At 57.1% G+C, this 16,058-nt stretch overlaps 2 protein-coding genes across 2 annotated transcripts in view; one reads left to right on the top strand and one right to left on the bottom strand.

Moving 5' to 3' along the window:
* The window catches only part of MSLN (mesothelin), a 25,954-nt gene extending 19,484 nt beyond the window's left edge, over window positions 1–6,470 (bottom strand). Inside the window, exons 1-2 of the mRNA XM_015565588.1 lie at window positions 6,269–6,470; window positions 5,787–5,879 (exon numbers count right to left, since the gene is read on the bottom strand). The gene's annotated coding sequence lies outside the window, so the exon portion shown is untranslated. The remainder of the gene's footprint in view (window positions 1–5,786; window positions 5,880–6,268) is intronic.
* Window positions 6,471–6,676: 206 nt separating this feature from the next.
* On the top strand, window positions 6,677–15,766 carry NARFL (nuclear prelamin A recognition factor-like). Its single transcript, XM_006766187.2, has 11 exons — window positions 6,677–6,802; window positions 7,971–8,066; window positions 9,806–9,949; window positions 10,263–10,395; window positions 11,045–11,179; window positions 11,480–11,598; window positions 11,807–11,936; window positions 13,711–13,783; window positions 14,218–14,355; window positions 14,867–15,024; window positions 15,147–15,766. Exons 1-11 carry the CDS (start codon window positions 6,737–6,739, stop codon window positions 15,383–15,385), a joined length of 1,431 nt encoding a protein of 476 aa, XP_006766250.1. The 5' UTR covers window positions 6,677–6,736; the 3' UTR covers window positions 15,386–15,766.
* Window positions 15,767–16,058: the final 292 nt, after the last annotated feature.

Genomic DNA, 16,058 nt, shown 5'->3' with positions numbered 1-16,058 from the left:
ACTCAGACCTTCTGCTTCTGTCCTTTGCCGCTCAGGTGGGCTGTTGGGGTCCAACCCCAGCAGGTACAGAGGTCCCCAAAGTGTGGACGGAGTCGGCGAAGAAGGAATGACACGGAGGCAGCCTTCAGTGGATCATCATAGCAAGCTCTCTAGCCAGGTTCTCCAGCCAGGTTCTGTGGTTAGGGCGTTTCTTATCTCCATTCCAGGGAGTAAAGAGTATGTAGCTTAAGCATGATTGTTCGTAGTTAAAGTGATTAATTACCCTCCTGGCACTTAGTTAAGGGGTTTTATTCCCTCCCTAACTTCGGGGGAAAATCCCTACCTGGGGAAACAACCTTTCTCAGAGAGGTGACCTTGGTTAAAACACATAGTGCCAAGAAGGTGAGCAAACATATTAAGAACAGTACGCCATATATGCCAGGTCCCTTCAAACAGCAAGGATGGACCGGCTCCTGGCAGGTCTGGAGCCAGGACACCCCAATATGATGTGGCAGTGTCTGGGAGGGGGCACAATCCTGGGGCTAACAGGTCCCTGGCTGGGCCCTGCAGGCCCTGACCCCGCTGGCCCAGGAGCAGCTGCCCCACCCAGACACTCCTCAGGGCGCTGGCCTGCTTCTCAGACATGCTGAGGACATGAGTGGCTGTCCTGAGTTGTTGGAGACGGGGAGAGAGGGCTGCCATTTGCCCAGCTGACCCGTTTCACAGGCCCAGCTCCCGATGCTGCCCCAGCTGCCTCCTGCTGGACCTCTCCCTCACATCCGGGGCCCTGCTCCAAGGCCCCAGGCTTGGGGGCTGTTTCCCCCCATAGATCTGAACCACAGTGGGCTGAGAAGGGCCCCCCAAGGACCTTCACGCTCACCCATGTCCATGTGCCCAGTGGCACAAACTTCCCACGGCGGCTGGGTGAGCAACTGGGAACTCTTCACCAACCGCCATCTGCTGCACTGGACCCGGCGGCTCAGGGTGTGAGCCAAGGGAGGGAGCAGCAAGTTTTTTTTGGGGGGGGGGGGGGGAGTCGGCAGGGGCTGGTGCCTGGGGTGGGACAGGTGGCTCACTGACTGCTGGGAGGGCAGATGCCAGGTGTCAGGGTTGGGGTATGGCCAAGCTGATGGGGCAGTACCTGCCCGAGGTCCTGGAGAGACTGTGCCAGCCCAGCTGGCTGCCTTCCCGTAGCCTCGAGGAGCTGCACATGGCCGGGTCCTGGATTCGCTCTCCGAGCGCCCCTGGTGGGCCTCGGAACTGGCCCCTGGCCTCGGCATGGCAGGAGTCTTGGGGTGGTCTGAGGCCACTTCAGCCAGGGCACCTGCGGTGGCTCTCCCAGCTCCTCCCACCCTGCCCCCCAGGCTTGGCCTGTACCCCGCCTGGCACTGCCAACCCCATGGGGCCGATACTTCTTACACCCCCTTGATGCCCATGATAACCCTACTTAGCTTAGAGAGGGCATGACCAGGCCTCGCCAGGGGTGGCCCTGGTGGTCATCGGAGGGTGACTTTGCTTCCCCAGTGTCCTCTGGCTCCTGGCACGCTGCCACCTCTGAGACAATGCATGCCCTGCACACTCACAAACACACCACCTCACTGCCTTGACCACCTCCTGTGGCACCTAGGTCCCCGGGGAGGTCAGGACTGGGGTGCAGGGGCTGACCCAGAGCTGTGTGAGGACTGCCCAGGACAGGAGGTGGCCACAGGCCACCAGCTCAGCATCTACCACAGAAACGGCGACCAGAGATGGAGAGAGAGCCAGGACCTCAGCAGATTTGGGGCCGGAGCGGTGGGAGGACACCACCCCGGGCACACAGAGCGTCTTCCTGCCCCCTACCCACACCAAGGCAGTTGGCTCCCTCTGGAGTTCCAGAGCCCCAGCACAAGAAAGGTCTCCTCTTCCGCAGGGTACGGGGCCCCTAGCCTACTCCCCGCTGCTGCAGCTGCAGCTGCAGCTGCACTGGGTGAGTTGGGGGGCAGCCCTACGGAGATAGTCAGGTAAAGAGAAGGAAGCTGGGGGAGGGGTCCCCTGGGGAGAGCTGGGAGCTCCCAAGGCTAGGCTGCTGGGGCCCAAATGCACGATTTCCAGGGTGACCCTCTCACTGACAGCAGGCCAGGTGTGCCCTTCACAACCAGTAAAAACATCACATAGAGACAACCAGCCAGGCTTCCAGTAACTGAGTGGCACCCCGGTTCCTGGACCTGGGTGGAGGCCCTGGAGCTGGGGGCTCCCATGGGGACCCCTGCCCCACTCAGCCACCCCACGATTCTATCACAAGACACATGTTCCCTCAGGTGCCCAAATGGCCCCTTGATGACCTGAGGGTTGAGTGCGAAGTGTGAATGCAGAGGCACCTCAAGGACCACTGGCGACGCGGCCTTGATGTTTGTAGGGCAGCCATGGCCCTGGTGTTCTACCACCATGGGCTGGGGAAACTCCCGGAACAGTTGACCTGCTGCCACTCACCCCAGACGGGCAGGTTGAGCAAGTCCCCTGGAGAGCGTCGCCCTGCACAGCCTGCTGATGGGTGACGGGGGCTCAGCCCTGACCAGCTTAGCGCCCGCTCTCCCGAGAAAGCAGACCAGGTGGCTCACGGACAGAGACCCTCCATTACATGGTTAGGCAGAGGGAGGCTTCTGCTCCCAGCCTGCCCACCGGTCCTGCTTGGTCCTGATCCCACAGAGTTGGAGTCTCTGTGTCCCCTGCTTAGGCCTCGAGGGGCCGGGGCAGGGCCCATCTCGCGTGCCTGTGAAGTTGTGCAGAGCACCTGCTCTCCCCAAGATCTTGAACATGCCCAACGCACAGTGAGGCCCGCTCCGTGACCTGCTCTTCCTGCTGCTCCCTGCAGCCCTGCCTGGGTAGGAGCCGAGGGAGGACGACTGAAGGGCCGCGGAGCTCTCTCTGACCTCCCTCCTCTCCCCACTCCTGGCCCAGTGCGAGCCTCCTCATTAGCTGCTAATTGTGCTCCGTGCCGGGCCTCCCAGGGCCGTTGCCGGATCACACCTGTTGACAAGATGTGGCAGCCCCAGTGGGAAGGTGTCCAGTGTTGATTACGGTGCTAATGATGTGCTCATTGCCCTCAGTAATTCCCCAAATAAAACACTGTGTCTGGGATGCAAATCTTGCTTATAAAACCGGGGGCAAGTGGGGGTGGCAGACGGGGGTTAGAGGAAATGGTAGCTCAGGGTCAGGGCCAAATCGTCCAGAAGACCTGAGAGTAAAGGTCCCCTTGCTGTAGGAGACCCCTAGCTGGCCCCCCACACTAACAAACTAGCCCCTGCTTTACAAAAAAAAATGGGGGTGAGTTTTGAAAGGTGAGGGCCACTAGGGTGGGTAGGAGGCCAGCCCTGTACTCAGAGGGTTTCACCCGACTGTGTCCACACAGGCAGGAGCTCATGGACCCAGCCCCCTCCCCACTCCTCTCACCTGGCTGTGCCTGGGCCCCCAAACTTAATACAGGCAGTTCTCAGTAGCTGATCCCAAAGTGCTGGGGGCAGCAGAGGGAAACCCCCTCTCCCATGGTCCCAGTTGTGCCTGATGGGGGGCCTCTTGGTGGGTCCCGTGGGCCTCACCCTGGATGCACAGCCTTCCTCCTATAGGTCAGCCATGCAGAGCGGGGGAGGAGCAAACCCCACTCCGTCCAGTTTCTTTGGGGTCCTAGACCCCACAACACAGTAACATTGGAGACTGCAATAAGCGTTTTGAAATCCCATGTTTAGGAATCATTTGTTTTGGAAAATCCAAAATAGCCTTTACTTGTCCCCACCCTGGGTCATTTTACATCGGCTAGCTGCCCCAGAAAGGCACCTGCTAGCCCAGCCCTGGCTCTGCAGCACGGACAGGAGGACATGGCCCAGACTGTGTCCCCTCCATCCCACCAGCCCCCTGAGGGCCAGCCCAGCCCAGCTGGGCGGTGAGCTGCAATCTGGTGAGATGTATCCCATTATGTAGCTGTCCTCCAGCCCCTGAGGACCCCATAAAAACCTAGACATGTGGCTGTGGTGGGCTGAATGGTGCCCTCAAATATGTCCAACCAGAATCTATGAATGGGAGTTAATTTGGAAAAAAGTTTGTGTGGATGTAATTAAATTAAGAATCTCTAGATGAGGTCATCCGGATGAAGGTGGTCCCTAAATCCAATGGTCCTTGTAAGAGAAGACACACAGGAGTCGTATGACCGCGAAGGCAGAAACAAGAGCGACACTGCCCCAAGCCTAGGACCATCTGGAGCCTCCAGACGCCGGACACGGAGAAGGATCCTTCCCTGGAGCCTTTGGAGGGGGCACAGCTCTGCCCACACCATGATTTCAGACTGCTGGCCTCCAGAACAGAGAAAATTTCTGTTGTTTTAACACCCACCCTCCACCCCAGTTTGTGGTCCTTTGTTACAGCAGCTCCAGGACACTAACACAGGGCCAATCCCCTGGAGGGAGAAACTGACACCAACCCACAGGAGGGGTTAGGCAGCTCCATAGGCCTGGTGGAAACCACACTTGCGCCCACTCCATGGCAGCTGGTTGACTCTGGGCAAACCTGTGGGCACATGGGAGCAGAGGCCGGGCTCTGCACCTGTTCCTGCTCAGGGAAATGGGTGCCCACACACAGTCACAGCAGCTGCAAGGGCCAGCCGGCCGACCTGGCCACAGGAGCCATGGCCCTCCATGGGTCCTCAGCTGGCCCTTGAGTACGGACCCCCACCCAACGCGTGCAAACTCTGGTATTGCACATGGGAAACGCACGGTAAATACTCGCTAATGATGATGATGAAACAATTTGCAAAATGTGCGAGCAGGCACACAAGAGGCGAGGCATAATGTTGGCTCTAGAGCTTGGGGACCCAGTCAGGTAGGCACGCCTACAGGGATGGCTGGACCAACGGTTCGAGCCTGGACAGACCAAAATGTACTACTGCCTGGCCTCCTGGGACTACCTTGGGGCAGCCAAGTTGAGGGGCAGCCTCTAGCCCCTCGTTTTTTAAAATCCTCACCCAAAGATAAGTTTGTGTGTGTTTGTTTGTTTTTAAATATGTTTGTATTAATTTCAGAGAAGAAGGGAGAGGGAGAGATAAAAACACCAATGATGAGAGAGCATCATTGATCGGCTGCCTCCTGCACGCCCCCTACTGGGGATCAAGCCCGCAACCAGAATCAAACCTGGGACCCTTCAGTCCATAGGCAGACGTTCTATCCACTGAGCCAAACCGGCTAGTCCCCAAAGATACATTTTTATTGGTTCTTGGAGAAAGAGGAAGGGAGAGAGACAAGGAGAGAAACATCAATGTGAGAGAGAAACATTGATCAGTTGCCTCCCATATGCGCCCAGACTGGGGATGAAACCCACAACCTCAGCCAACTGAGCCACCCAACCAGGACTGGCCCCCTCATTTATTAAATAGTTTTACTGAGATATCAGTTCACATATTATAAAATTTGCCCATAAAAATTGAGATCTATCTTGCGTATCTACATGTCAAACTCCTCCCCTCCAGCGTTGGGGGAACTGTAACCTCCCGCCCCCAAATGGAGACAATCCTTTGCCCCACAGTCAAAGCCCAAGCCCCCTCCACTGTAAATCCTTCCCATCAGGCCAGTGTAACAGATCCTGGTCCTGCCCCCATCCCCAACAGCACTCGTTACCGTCACAAACTTTTTGCAAACCTACTCTGGGGCATTCCGGTGAAACTAAGTTTATTTTGGCTCCACCGGTTATAATAACTAGTGGGATCGTTCCGGTTCCGGGCATCACGCCTCAGACCTTGCTCAGGTACAGCCAGGACAGGGGACAGGTGTTGCTGGCAAGCCTACCTGGGGCAGCTGCTGGCAAATGTCCTCTCCTGGGGGCCAAAAGGAGTGGCTGCCGGGCTTGAAGAGGTCGCACCAGCAGGTGGTCTCGGCTCCCTGGATCGTGAAGTAAACCCACAGGCAGGTGCAGGAGTTACCAGGTAGTGGTTCACATCAGGGCAAGAACCCCAAGAAGCGCAGGCGCCCAGCCCGGGCGGGCCCCCCAGAAAGTCGGAATTACCATCAACACTCTGGGGCTGAGCCTGTTAGGGTCCGGGGACGGGCTCGACCACTGGAGTTTTCTGCAAAGCCCTAACAAAAAGTGACAATTAAATGTATAACTGGACCTGACCGGTTTGGCTCGGTGGATAGAGCATCGGCCTGCGGACTGAAGGGTCCCAGGTTCGATCCCAGTCAAGGGCATGTTTTTTTTAAATGTATAACTGTACTTGGCACGTTTAAGAATTGGGACCGACAGCAGCAGTCCTGTTTCGGGTTTTTATTACAGGCAAATGGAGTCTTCCCAGGCCGGTCTCCAAAAAGTAGGAGAGGTTGCGGAGGCCTCCCAGGAGCTCCGGGGCCGCCCAGACCCAAGGCCCTGCGCCGAGCAGCGGAGAGAGGGGGCCGCTCCCCGTCGCCGTCCCGTTCCTTTGCTTCGGGAACTGGCGCCCTGTGCGCAGGCGCCTCCGAGTTGTTGCGTTGCCGGCGAGGCTTTGGGCGGGGGCCCCGGGCCGCACCCCCGCGGGCAGGCGAGCCCCGGGGAGGGAGGGAGATGTCCTTCGTGCCCACGCGAATCCCTCCGCCCGTGCCCGGTGGGGAAGGTGCCGGCGAGAACTGGGCTCCTCCGGGACACCGAGGCCGCCATGCCGGGCCAGGCGCGCACGCGCCGCGCGAGCTGCTTTACGGCAGCGTGGCGGAACCTCCGCGCCGTTTGGGGACGCCCGCGCGCCGCGCCGGACGGCAGTACGACCGTCATGGCGTCGCCCTTCAGCGGGGCGCTGCAGCTGACGGACTTGGATGACTTCATAGGGCCGTCTCAGGTGGGCCGGCCGGGCGGGCGGGCGGAGGGGCCTGTCTCCTGTCTGTGTCGCCCCCTGGGAAATGGGATCGGGACCCCGGCACGTGCCCCGGGGGTCCGACGCCAGGGAGGGCGGTCCTCTCCGGATTACTCCGCCCCAGGCCGAGTCCGCGGGTTTGGGGGCCGGGACTCGCCGCCCTCACAGCCCAGAGAGACAAGCAGGAGCCAGTTATCGCGGTGCCCTCGGGGCGACCGGGTTAGGGGAGTGCGGGGTTTGCCAGCCCTTCCACATCCTCCCGTCCTTCACGGTTCGCTTTCACTGCCTGTCAGGGCGCCTGAGAGAACAGGGCTGGGAGGGCCCGGGGCATAGAAGCTGCGCCTGGGGCTTCACGGGCGGGTGTACGGAAGCCCGAGGGTGCCGGGCAGTTGCCTCCAGTCCCCCAGCGGGGAGCGGTGGGCTCAGGATTGGGTTGGGAAGACCCTGCCCAGCTTCTCTGCAAACAGGGGAGGCGTCCCACCCCAGTCGCCCGAGCAGGGGAGCTGGTCCGCTGGAGTCCCCCACGTGGCTGCCCAGTGGCTGTCAGGGTGCGTGGTCCCTGCGTTGCCCTCCCAGAGAGAGCTTGCCCCTAAAGGAGACCGGCAACTAGCTTAGGAAGGGGTGCTGTCCCTCTCTGGTGTACCTGCCCATCCATTGCCAGCAGCGGTGCAGGCCCGAGTCCCAGGAGGAGGAGGGGAACACCCCTAGGCAGGGGTGAGCCGGGACAGGCCTCCTGCCGGGTCTTCCTGGGGCTGGTCATGTTTGGGAAGACCATGGCCAGCGAGGCTCTCCTAGTGAAAGCTGGCAGATGGGAAGGTGGGGAGAGAAATGAGCTTTTTTCTCGGGCACTAGGCAGGGAGGTGAGTGCAGACAGAGCACTCCTGCCAAGTCCTAGGCTTCCTCTCAGCAGCCAGTGTAACACTGGCCCCTGGATCTGGGGGGTGGGAGGGCCATGCCTCCGGGTCACACTGAGAAGAGTAAAGGTCAGAGTTGGCAGTGTGTGCTGACAGGTTGGCATGCAGGCCCCGTTAGCACCAGCCTTACGTGGACTGTGACCTGCAGAGTGCCCCTCAGTGCCCACAGGCGTGAGAGCCCGTGCCCGGTGGGAGCGCCTGTGCACTCAGGCCTGGTTTGGGGTCTCTCCCTGGTGTAGGACTGCATCAAGCCCATGAAGGTAGATAAGAAGCTGGGCCGTGGCGTGGCCAAGATCCACATTGAAGATGACGGGACTTACTTCCAAGTGAGTCAGGTAAGTTCCAGCCCAGATGACCTGAAACCCATTTCACCATTCCATCCAGCCACAAGCGCCGTGACCAGGAGACCTCCCACTCCCGCCCGTCCGTTTTCCGGCTCAGATTCACTGACTGTCAGGGAGCCTGAGAGAACAGGAATGAATGGGAGGGGCCGGGACAGAGAAGCTGAATGTGGAGCGGGGTCTGTTCTGCAGCGGGGGTTCTGTTTGCAGGGGTGGTAGTTGCCATTTTCCCCTCTGTCTGTCTCTGTCTCTGAGTTCTAATTGCGTAAGATTTTCCTACTGAGACCCCTTGTTCTTAGTGAATACCTACTTCCTGTATAATTAACAATGACAAAATCCTGATCTAATGGTGTTAAAAGTCACCCTGCTGCTCTAGCCAGTGTGCTCAGTGGTTAGAGTGACAGCCGATGCACAGAAGGTCCCGGGTTCCATTCCGGGTGAAGGGCACATGATGTGCCTGGGTTGCAAGTTCCATCCCCTGCCTGGGTCTGGGCACGTGAGAGAGGCAACCAATTGATGTGTCTCTCACATCAATGGTTCTCTCTCCCTCCCTCCCTTCTACACTGTCTTAAAAAAATCAATGGAAAAAATATCGTCAGGTGATTAACAACATTTTGATTTTGATTAACAACAAAATTTCCACCCCGCCTATCTGCCATCTGAACTCTGTGCCATCCCGTGGACTATAGGCATCAGGGGTCCTGGGCCCAGGAACCCCTTCCGAGCAGGGGGAGGAGCCCCAAGGTAACTCCTGGTGGGGATGGACAGTGGATCAAGCCTTTACAGGGAAAAAGCTGGCTATTAACTTGGTGCAGGCGGGTGAACACCTCAGGGCTCCCACCTGTTGCAGCACAGGGGACTGGGTTCTTTTTAGGGAAAAGACACCTCAGGAGGGGTCCCCTGAATGAGGGGACCTCATTGAGGTGGGGGTGCCAGTGTGTCCTGCTGTCCAGAACAGCAGTGCTTGATGTGGAGGGAAGGTGGGAAGCTCATCAGCCTCCTGCTTGGTACTGCATTGCATCCCGGCCTTTAGGCTGATCTGACTCTAAAAGTACGTATTGAGCTCAAATTGTGGCTTTGTGCAAAGCGCAGGCCTAGTGAACTTAGCTGAGAGTTCCAGTCTCGGCCTCTGTGGCTCACCTGGCCTTGGTTCAGACCGTGCCTGCTTTTGCAAAAGGAGGGAAGGGGCGCAGCTGGGATAATCTGCATCTAAGAAGAGTCCCTGAGTTTCAGCCTGGATACTGGACTCGAATACCAGTTCTCTGCTTGGCAGTCTGATTTGTTGCTGTCCATTGTGTCTTTCTCAGCTCCAGGTGCTGGCACGGGCAGATATAGCCACTGCACAGGCCCCACAACTCCTCCCTCTGCCCTTTTTCCTTCCTCCTTCCTCCTCTCCCTGGCCATTCTCTTCCTCTTTCAGAGCCTGGCCTTTGGCTTTTTCCTGTCCTCATGGTCCCATGAATGCCTGGGGACCAGCAACCCCTCCGGGACCCCTGTGGAGAGCCTCCAGCCTCCAGCTGACTTTGTACCAGTCAGAATTCGATGGTGCTATTTAAATCTAGAATGAGTATAAGTACTCCTGTAATAAGTAACTTTTAAAAATTTAGTAGCACATAAAGCCAGCTATCTATCATGTTGGTTGTCAGTGGTGTGAGCAAGAGGATCAAGGTTTCCGGGAGGTCCCGCTATCCTCAGAGCTCTCTTTCCTCATTACCGGGTTCTTGTGCTTCCAGGACGGAGGGACACGGAAGCTGGAAAAAGCCAAAATCTCACTGGACGACTGTCTGGCATGCAGTGGCTGTGTCACCTCAGCAGAGACGGTGCTCATCACTCAGCAGAGCCATGAGGAGTTGCGGAAGATTCTAGATGCCAATAAGGTAAGTGGTGGACAGTCTTTGAGTCTCTGCTGTAACCCAACATCAGCCCCAGCATCCTTCATTCATGCTGTCAAGGACAGCTCCTCTCCTGGTACTGTTAGTCCTGCGTCTCCAGTGACCCCACCTTTTCAAGTCTACTCCGTGGGATCTCAAAGAATCCCTTGTCAGTATTTTGACAGTGAAGTGTCAGGCCTGAATTTGGGTTCTGTGTACATAAAACCGGCATGCCCTGATGAGCTGGGCCCTCTTGCCAGCTCAGTACACGGAATCAGTGTAAAACTCCAACGTGAATGGTGTGTCCTTCGCTTTGCAGACAGCAGCTCCTGGTCAGCAGAAGCTGGTTGTCATTTCAGTCTCACCCCAGTCCAGTGCATCGCTGGCCGCAAGATTTCAGTTGAATCCTACAGACACCGCCAAGAAGTTAACTGCATTCTTTAAAAAACTAGGTAGGTGAGGAACCTTGTGTGAGTGCTACAGTTTGGAACACAGGCATGGAGAGGGGGCTCTTCACGCCTCCAAATCACTGAACTTACATGTATCAGAAACTATTATGAGTTTGACTTTAACTTGAAGTTTTTGCTTGATGGTTGGAAGCAGTGCCATTTAAGAGGAAGCCGTCTGAATCCTGACTGCACTCTGCCAGATCTGAGATTCGCCCACTCGTATTGTTTCTGAATATCATTATAAGGCATATTTCCCAGGCCTGTTCTGGGTCTGGCTCAGATCGAATGGCTGACCTCTTTATATGCCAGGGGCAGGGAGGAGGTTGGGGTGAGCCTGGTGCAGGCTGATGTCCTAGGCCGGTGGTCGGCAAACTGCGGCTCGAGAGCCACAAGAGCCGCATGTGGCTCGTGAGCCGCCGTTTGCCTACCACTGCCCTAGGTGATGCTAAGTACAGATGAAGGAAGCCATTTGTCAAACGCAAGCTTCCCAGATAGCAGCACAGGCTGTCCGTCCACAGCACAGCATGTCCGGTGACACTGGAACTGTGCTTCCTGTGGCCACTGGGAGGCAGACCCCCTGCTTCTGGGGGCATGGTCAACAGCACCTCACACTTTGCCATCCCTCATGGGGCTCATGGTGCTCACCTTGCAGGGGCGCACTACGTGTTTGATACCGCCTTCTCGAGGAACTTCAGTCTCCTGGAGAGCCAGCGAGAGTTTGTGCAGCGATTCCGGGAACAGGCCAGCTCCAAGCAGACCTTGCCCATGCTGGCTTCTGCCTGCCCAGGTGTGCTCACACTGCTGACCAGATCAGCTGGATGTGGGTAGTGGGAATGCTGGAGGGGGGCGAGGGGTTCTGTCAGCCCAGAACGGCCTCTTTGGCAGGAGCTGCTCTGCTCTGAGAGTCATGTGTAGTCACTTCAGTTCCCCCAAGACAGTAATCACGTGGCTGCTAGAAATAGAGTGGGATGTTCTTTAATGGGATGGGACTCCTTGTACAAGTAGGTCCACCCCCAGAATGTCATGTCACAGCCCACAGTGAGAGGTGAGTTATGAGCCACCCCCATTTGTTCCAAATTGGCCTCAGGCTGGATCTGCTATGCGGAGAAGACCCATGGGAGCACCATCATCCCCTACATCAGCACTGCCAGGTCCCCACAGCAGGTCATGGGCTCCCTGGTCAAGGACTTCTTCGCCCAGCAGCAGGTAACGGACATCCAGTGATGAGTGATTTGGTATCATTGTCTTGAAAGATGAGCGAAGACCTGCAGTGTCCAGGGACCCACTCATAGACTTGTGGTCACTCCCGGCTGTTTCAGGCTGTGCCTGTGGGGTCACCCTGTTTCACCCCTAAGAGGACCTCTTTGCTGCTGGGGTCAGGCAGTGACTCCACGTTCCACTTCTCTCCATACAGCATGTGACTCCCGACAAGATCCACCATGTGACAGTGATGCCCTGCTATGACAAGAAGCTGGAAGCGTCCAGACCTGACTTTTTTAGCCAGGAATACCAGACGCGAGATGTGGATTGTGTCATCACGACAGGTGTGGGTCCTGCCGCCCTGAGCCCCTGCACCTCCAGGTCCAGGGCACAGGCTGGCATTGCCTAGGGCTCCCCCAGGCTCTGGCTAGAGCTGTCGTCCCGTGTGCAGAGCACCTCAGGGCGTAGCATGAGGCAGGGGCCCTCCCTTAGAGCCTGGTTGGTGTTTACAGCTGTCTTGTCTCAGGGACCTGAAGCAGACTGGTCTCCCAGCACCACCAGTGTCTGCTCTAAAATAGTCTGTACAGCCCAGTCAGCGTGACCCAGCACTTGAGCATCAACCTATGAACCTAGGAGGTGACGGTTCGATTCCTGGTCAGGGCACATGCCGGGATTGCAGGCTAGATCCCCTGTGTTGGCCATGTAGGAGGCAGTTGATTGGGGATTCTCATCATTGATGTTTCTATCTCTCCCTCTTCCTTCCTCTCTGAAATAAATAAAAATTATGTATATACTAGAGGCCCGGTGCACAAAAATTTGTGCACTCGGGGGTAGGGGGTCCCTCGGCCCGGCCTGTGCCCTCTCGCAGTCTGGGACCCCTCAGGGGTGACCACTTGCTGGCTTAGGCCTGCTCCCCGGGGGATTGGGCCTAAGATGGCAATCAGACATCCCTCTGGCAGCCCGACAGCCCTCGGGGATGTCCACCAGCCCATAGGGAGCAGATCTAAGCTGCAGTCAGCCTGGGTGAGGAGCTTATGGGTGTTTTCAGGCTGGTCATCCCCCCTTCAGGGTGGGGGTCCCCACTGGGGTGCCTGGCCAGCCTGGATGAGGGGCTGATGGCTGTTTTCACGCTAGCCACACCCCCTTTAGAATGGGGGTCCCCACTAGGGTGCCTGGCCAGTCTGGATGAGGGGTTGAGGGCCGGTTTCAGGCTGGCCAGGGACTGAAGCTCCCAGCCTCTCCTTTTTTCTTTTTTTGTTTTATTCTGGGCTTTATTTACCTTCTATAGCTGTTCCTGGAGCTGAGAGCCGGCTCCAGCTCAGGCTGTGGCTGGTTGAAAGCAGGTATCTGGGTTTGTTTAGCTTCTATAATTGAAACTCTCTTGCCATCACTGGTGCTCTAAGCTCTGAGCCTGCGGATGGCTGAAAGCAGGTTTCTGGGTTTGTTTAGCTTCTATAATTATAACATTGTTGCATCTGGAGCTCCTTGGCTTCCTCCATCACTGGAGCAAGCAAGCCTCATGTTCGCTTCAGCTGCCTGGCTGCCGTCTTGGTTTGCAGCTAATTTGCATATCTTGCTGATTAGCCAATGGGAAGGGTAGCAAAGTTATGGTTAATTACCATGTTTCTCTATTATTAGATAGAATAATCTGTACAAGGAGATGGGTGTAGTTTTGTCAGCCTTCTGGCTCACATTGATTATCCCATTTCTGAGTTGAGCAGCCTTACAGTGTCTCCAAATACTTTTAAAAATTTTAAAAAAAGAGAGGAAAAAAAAGAAGAAAAATAATAAATGCTGGAGAACTCAAACAGGAAGGTCTCCATGCATAAGCACATCCCAGATGGCACCCTACTGTGGAGCACCTGGGATTGGGGCATTCTGAGCCCCACAGTCACTGTGAGGGGTGCAGTCCCAGGGCCCTCCTGAGGGTCTTCAGAAGTGGAGTCTTCACCCCTATGCCCAGGTTTGTCCTCTACCCACAAGCCAGCAGGTGGACATATAGGCCTCAGGTGACAAGTTACAGGTTGCTAGGGGTGCAGAGCATGTGGGTGTTCTTGACATTCTCTGTTTTTATGGAAATCCCAGCTGATGAGCATCTGTGCTGTGGTTCCATTGCAGGAGAAGTTTTCAAGTTGCTGGAAGAAGAAGGGGTCTCACTATCAGAACTGGAGCCAGCCCCCCTGGACAGTGTGTAAGTCCCTACCTGTCATAGTGGAAGGGATGAACAGACATTCGGTGTTGGGGCACTGTTGACATTGGGGGTCACAGGTCCTGGCCAGCAGCAGAAGCATGTAATGGGCAGTGTCCCCTTCCCCACCTCTTCCCACCATAGCTTCCTTCTGGTTGGTTCCATGCCCGCCCTGTGGTCTGTCTTGGTGTCCACAAAGGCGGTTGTCATCAGAAATGACACCAACTTGATACAGGTCTGAGCTCACCAGATCCAGGTGACTCAGTGGCGGGAGCCAGTCTTCTCCCACCTCCTGGCACACCAACAAAGCCCCCACGGGTCTGTGACTCATTCCCACTTAGAAAGCAAACTCCCTCCACCGTGAGAGACAGAGGTCACCTGGAAGCCGCAGCAGATCGCCGCCCTGCTGCCACCTGAGGCCTTACTCTCCTCCCTAGGTTCGGCAGCGTGTCTGTTCAGGAGCCCACCAGCCATCGAGGTGGGGGCTCTGGGGGCTACCTGGAGCACGTGTTCCGGCATGCAGCCCAAGAGCTCTTTGGAATCCACGTAGATGAGGTCACCTACAAACCCCTGAGGTCAGTGGGAAGGGCTAAGGTGGGAGCAGCCTCGGCCCTGGGTCCCTTGCTGAGGAGGGCTTGGCGGAAGACAGTGAGCTGGGTTGGGCGCAGATCCTGAGTCACTGGACAGGAGCTGGTCCTCTTCTCTGGCTCCGCTGAGTGGCCAGAACTCTCCAGGTCTTGATCTTCCTCTTGTAAAGGTCGGGGTCCCCGGCCCACCCCATGGCAGTCCAGAGACCCGAGAGGCTAGTGGTGGCAGGGTGGCGGACCCAGCACAGGATGTCCTGCTGGGACATCCCATCTCAGAAGGAGGGTAGGGCTTTGTGTCTGACCTCACTTCACCACATGGCCATCCTGGGAAGCGGGGTTCCCATTCTACAGATCGGAAAACCGATCTGGGGTGGTCACCTGCTGACTCGTGGAATTAAGCTTTCTGCCCTCCCTCTCCGTCACTGTCCTTCACTGGGAGCTGGTAAGGTTGACATGATGCCTGTGGGTGAGGATGAGCGTGGTGGTCTCTGCTCCCCAGGAACAAGGATTTCCAGGAGGTGACGCTGGAGAGTGAGGGCCGAGTCCTGCTGCACTTCGCTGCGGCCTACGGCTTCCGTAACATCCAGAACCTGGTGCAGAAGCTCAAGCGAGGGCGCTGCCCATATCATTATGTGGAGGTCATGGCCTGCCCCTCAGGTATTCTCCGCAGGCCCCCTCACGGGTAGTGCAGGGGCCCCTTGTGGGGCTCGTTACTCCTGGTGTGCCAGCACCCTCCCCATGGCCATGCCCTCACCCTCGCCCATCCTGTTCGGCCACAGGTTGCTTGAACGGCGGAGGCCAGCTCAAGGCCCCCGAGATCCCCGGCAAGGAGCTCCTCCAGCACGTGGAGAGGCTGTACAGCATGGTCAGGACGGAGGCACCAGAGGATGTGCCTGGGGTCCAGGAGCTGTACGAGCACTGGCTGCACGGCAAGGACTCAGAGCGGGCCAGCTGCCTGTTGCACACGAGCTACCACGCAGTGGAGAAGGCCAGCTCTGGACTCAGCATCAGGTGGTAGGAGGGCTCACCATAGCCAGTGCCAGGACCTCAGGACCCAGGGCTTGCCCCCAAAATGGTGGGTGAGCTGCGAGGATGTACTAGAACCGACATAGAGATGGGACTCAGGACCCACAGCCAGTAAAGATGACTTCCAGCCTGGACTCCCCAGCGCAGGCCACAGTGTCCATAGGGTACGGGCACCTCTCCACAGGCCCATGTCCACGGGCAGTGCCCTTGCTCTTGCTGGTTGTGGTGAGCCAAGTGTGTGAGGGTTTCAGCCAGTCCCATGACGAGCTTAAGGCAGAGTAAAAGTGGGGTTCCACCTGGCCCATGTGGCTCAGCTGTTGAGCACTGACCTATGAACCAGGTGATCATGGTTTGATTCCGGTCAGGGCGCATGCCCAGGTTGCAGTATCGATCCCCAGTAAGGGGTGTGCAGGAGGCAGCAAATCAGTGATTCTCATCATTGATGTTTCTCTCTCCCCCTCTCCCTTCCTCTCTGACATCAATAAAAATATATATATTTTTAAAAGTGGGGTTCCTTTCCATTTCTAGAGTTACTCCTGAAGCTCCGGTAGGGATGGGTCAGGCCTGCCCAGGTTAAGCTTACAGCCCAGCATGGGGAACCTATTGCACTTGGCAGCAAAGTACACTGGCAGGAAAGCAGCACCTAGCCCGACACCCCATGCTGG

The sequence above is a fragment of the Myotis davidii genome, unplaced genomic scaffold, assembly GCF_000327345.1.
Source record: "Myotis davidii unplaced genomic scaffold, ASM32734v1 scaffold100, whole genome shotgun sequence".
NCBI lineage: Eukaryota > Metazoa > Chordata > Mammalia > Chiroptera > Vespertilionidae > Myotis > Myotis davidii.
Note: the sequence above shows the minus strand (reverse complement) of the source record. Positions and strands in the feature narration are given on the sequence as shown.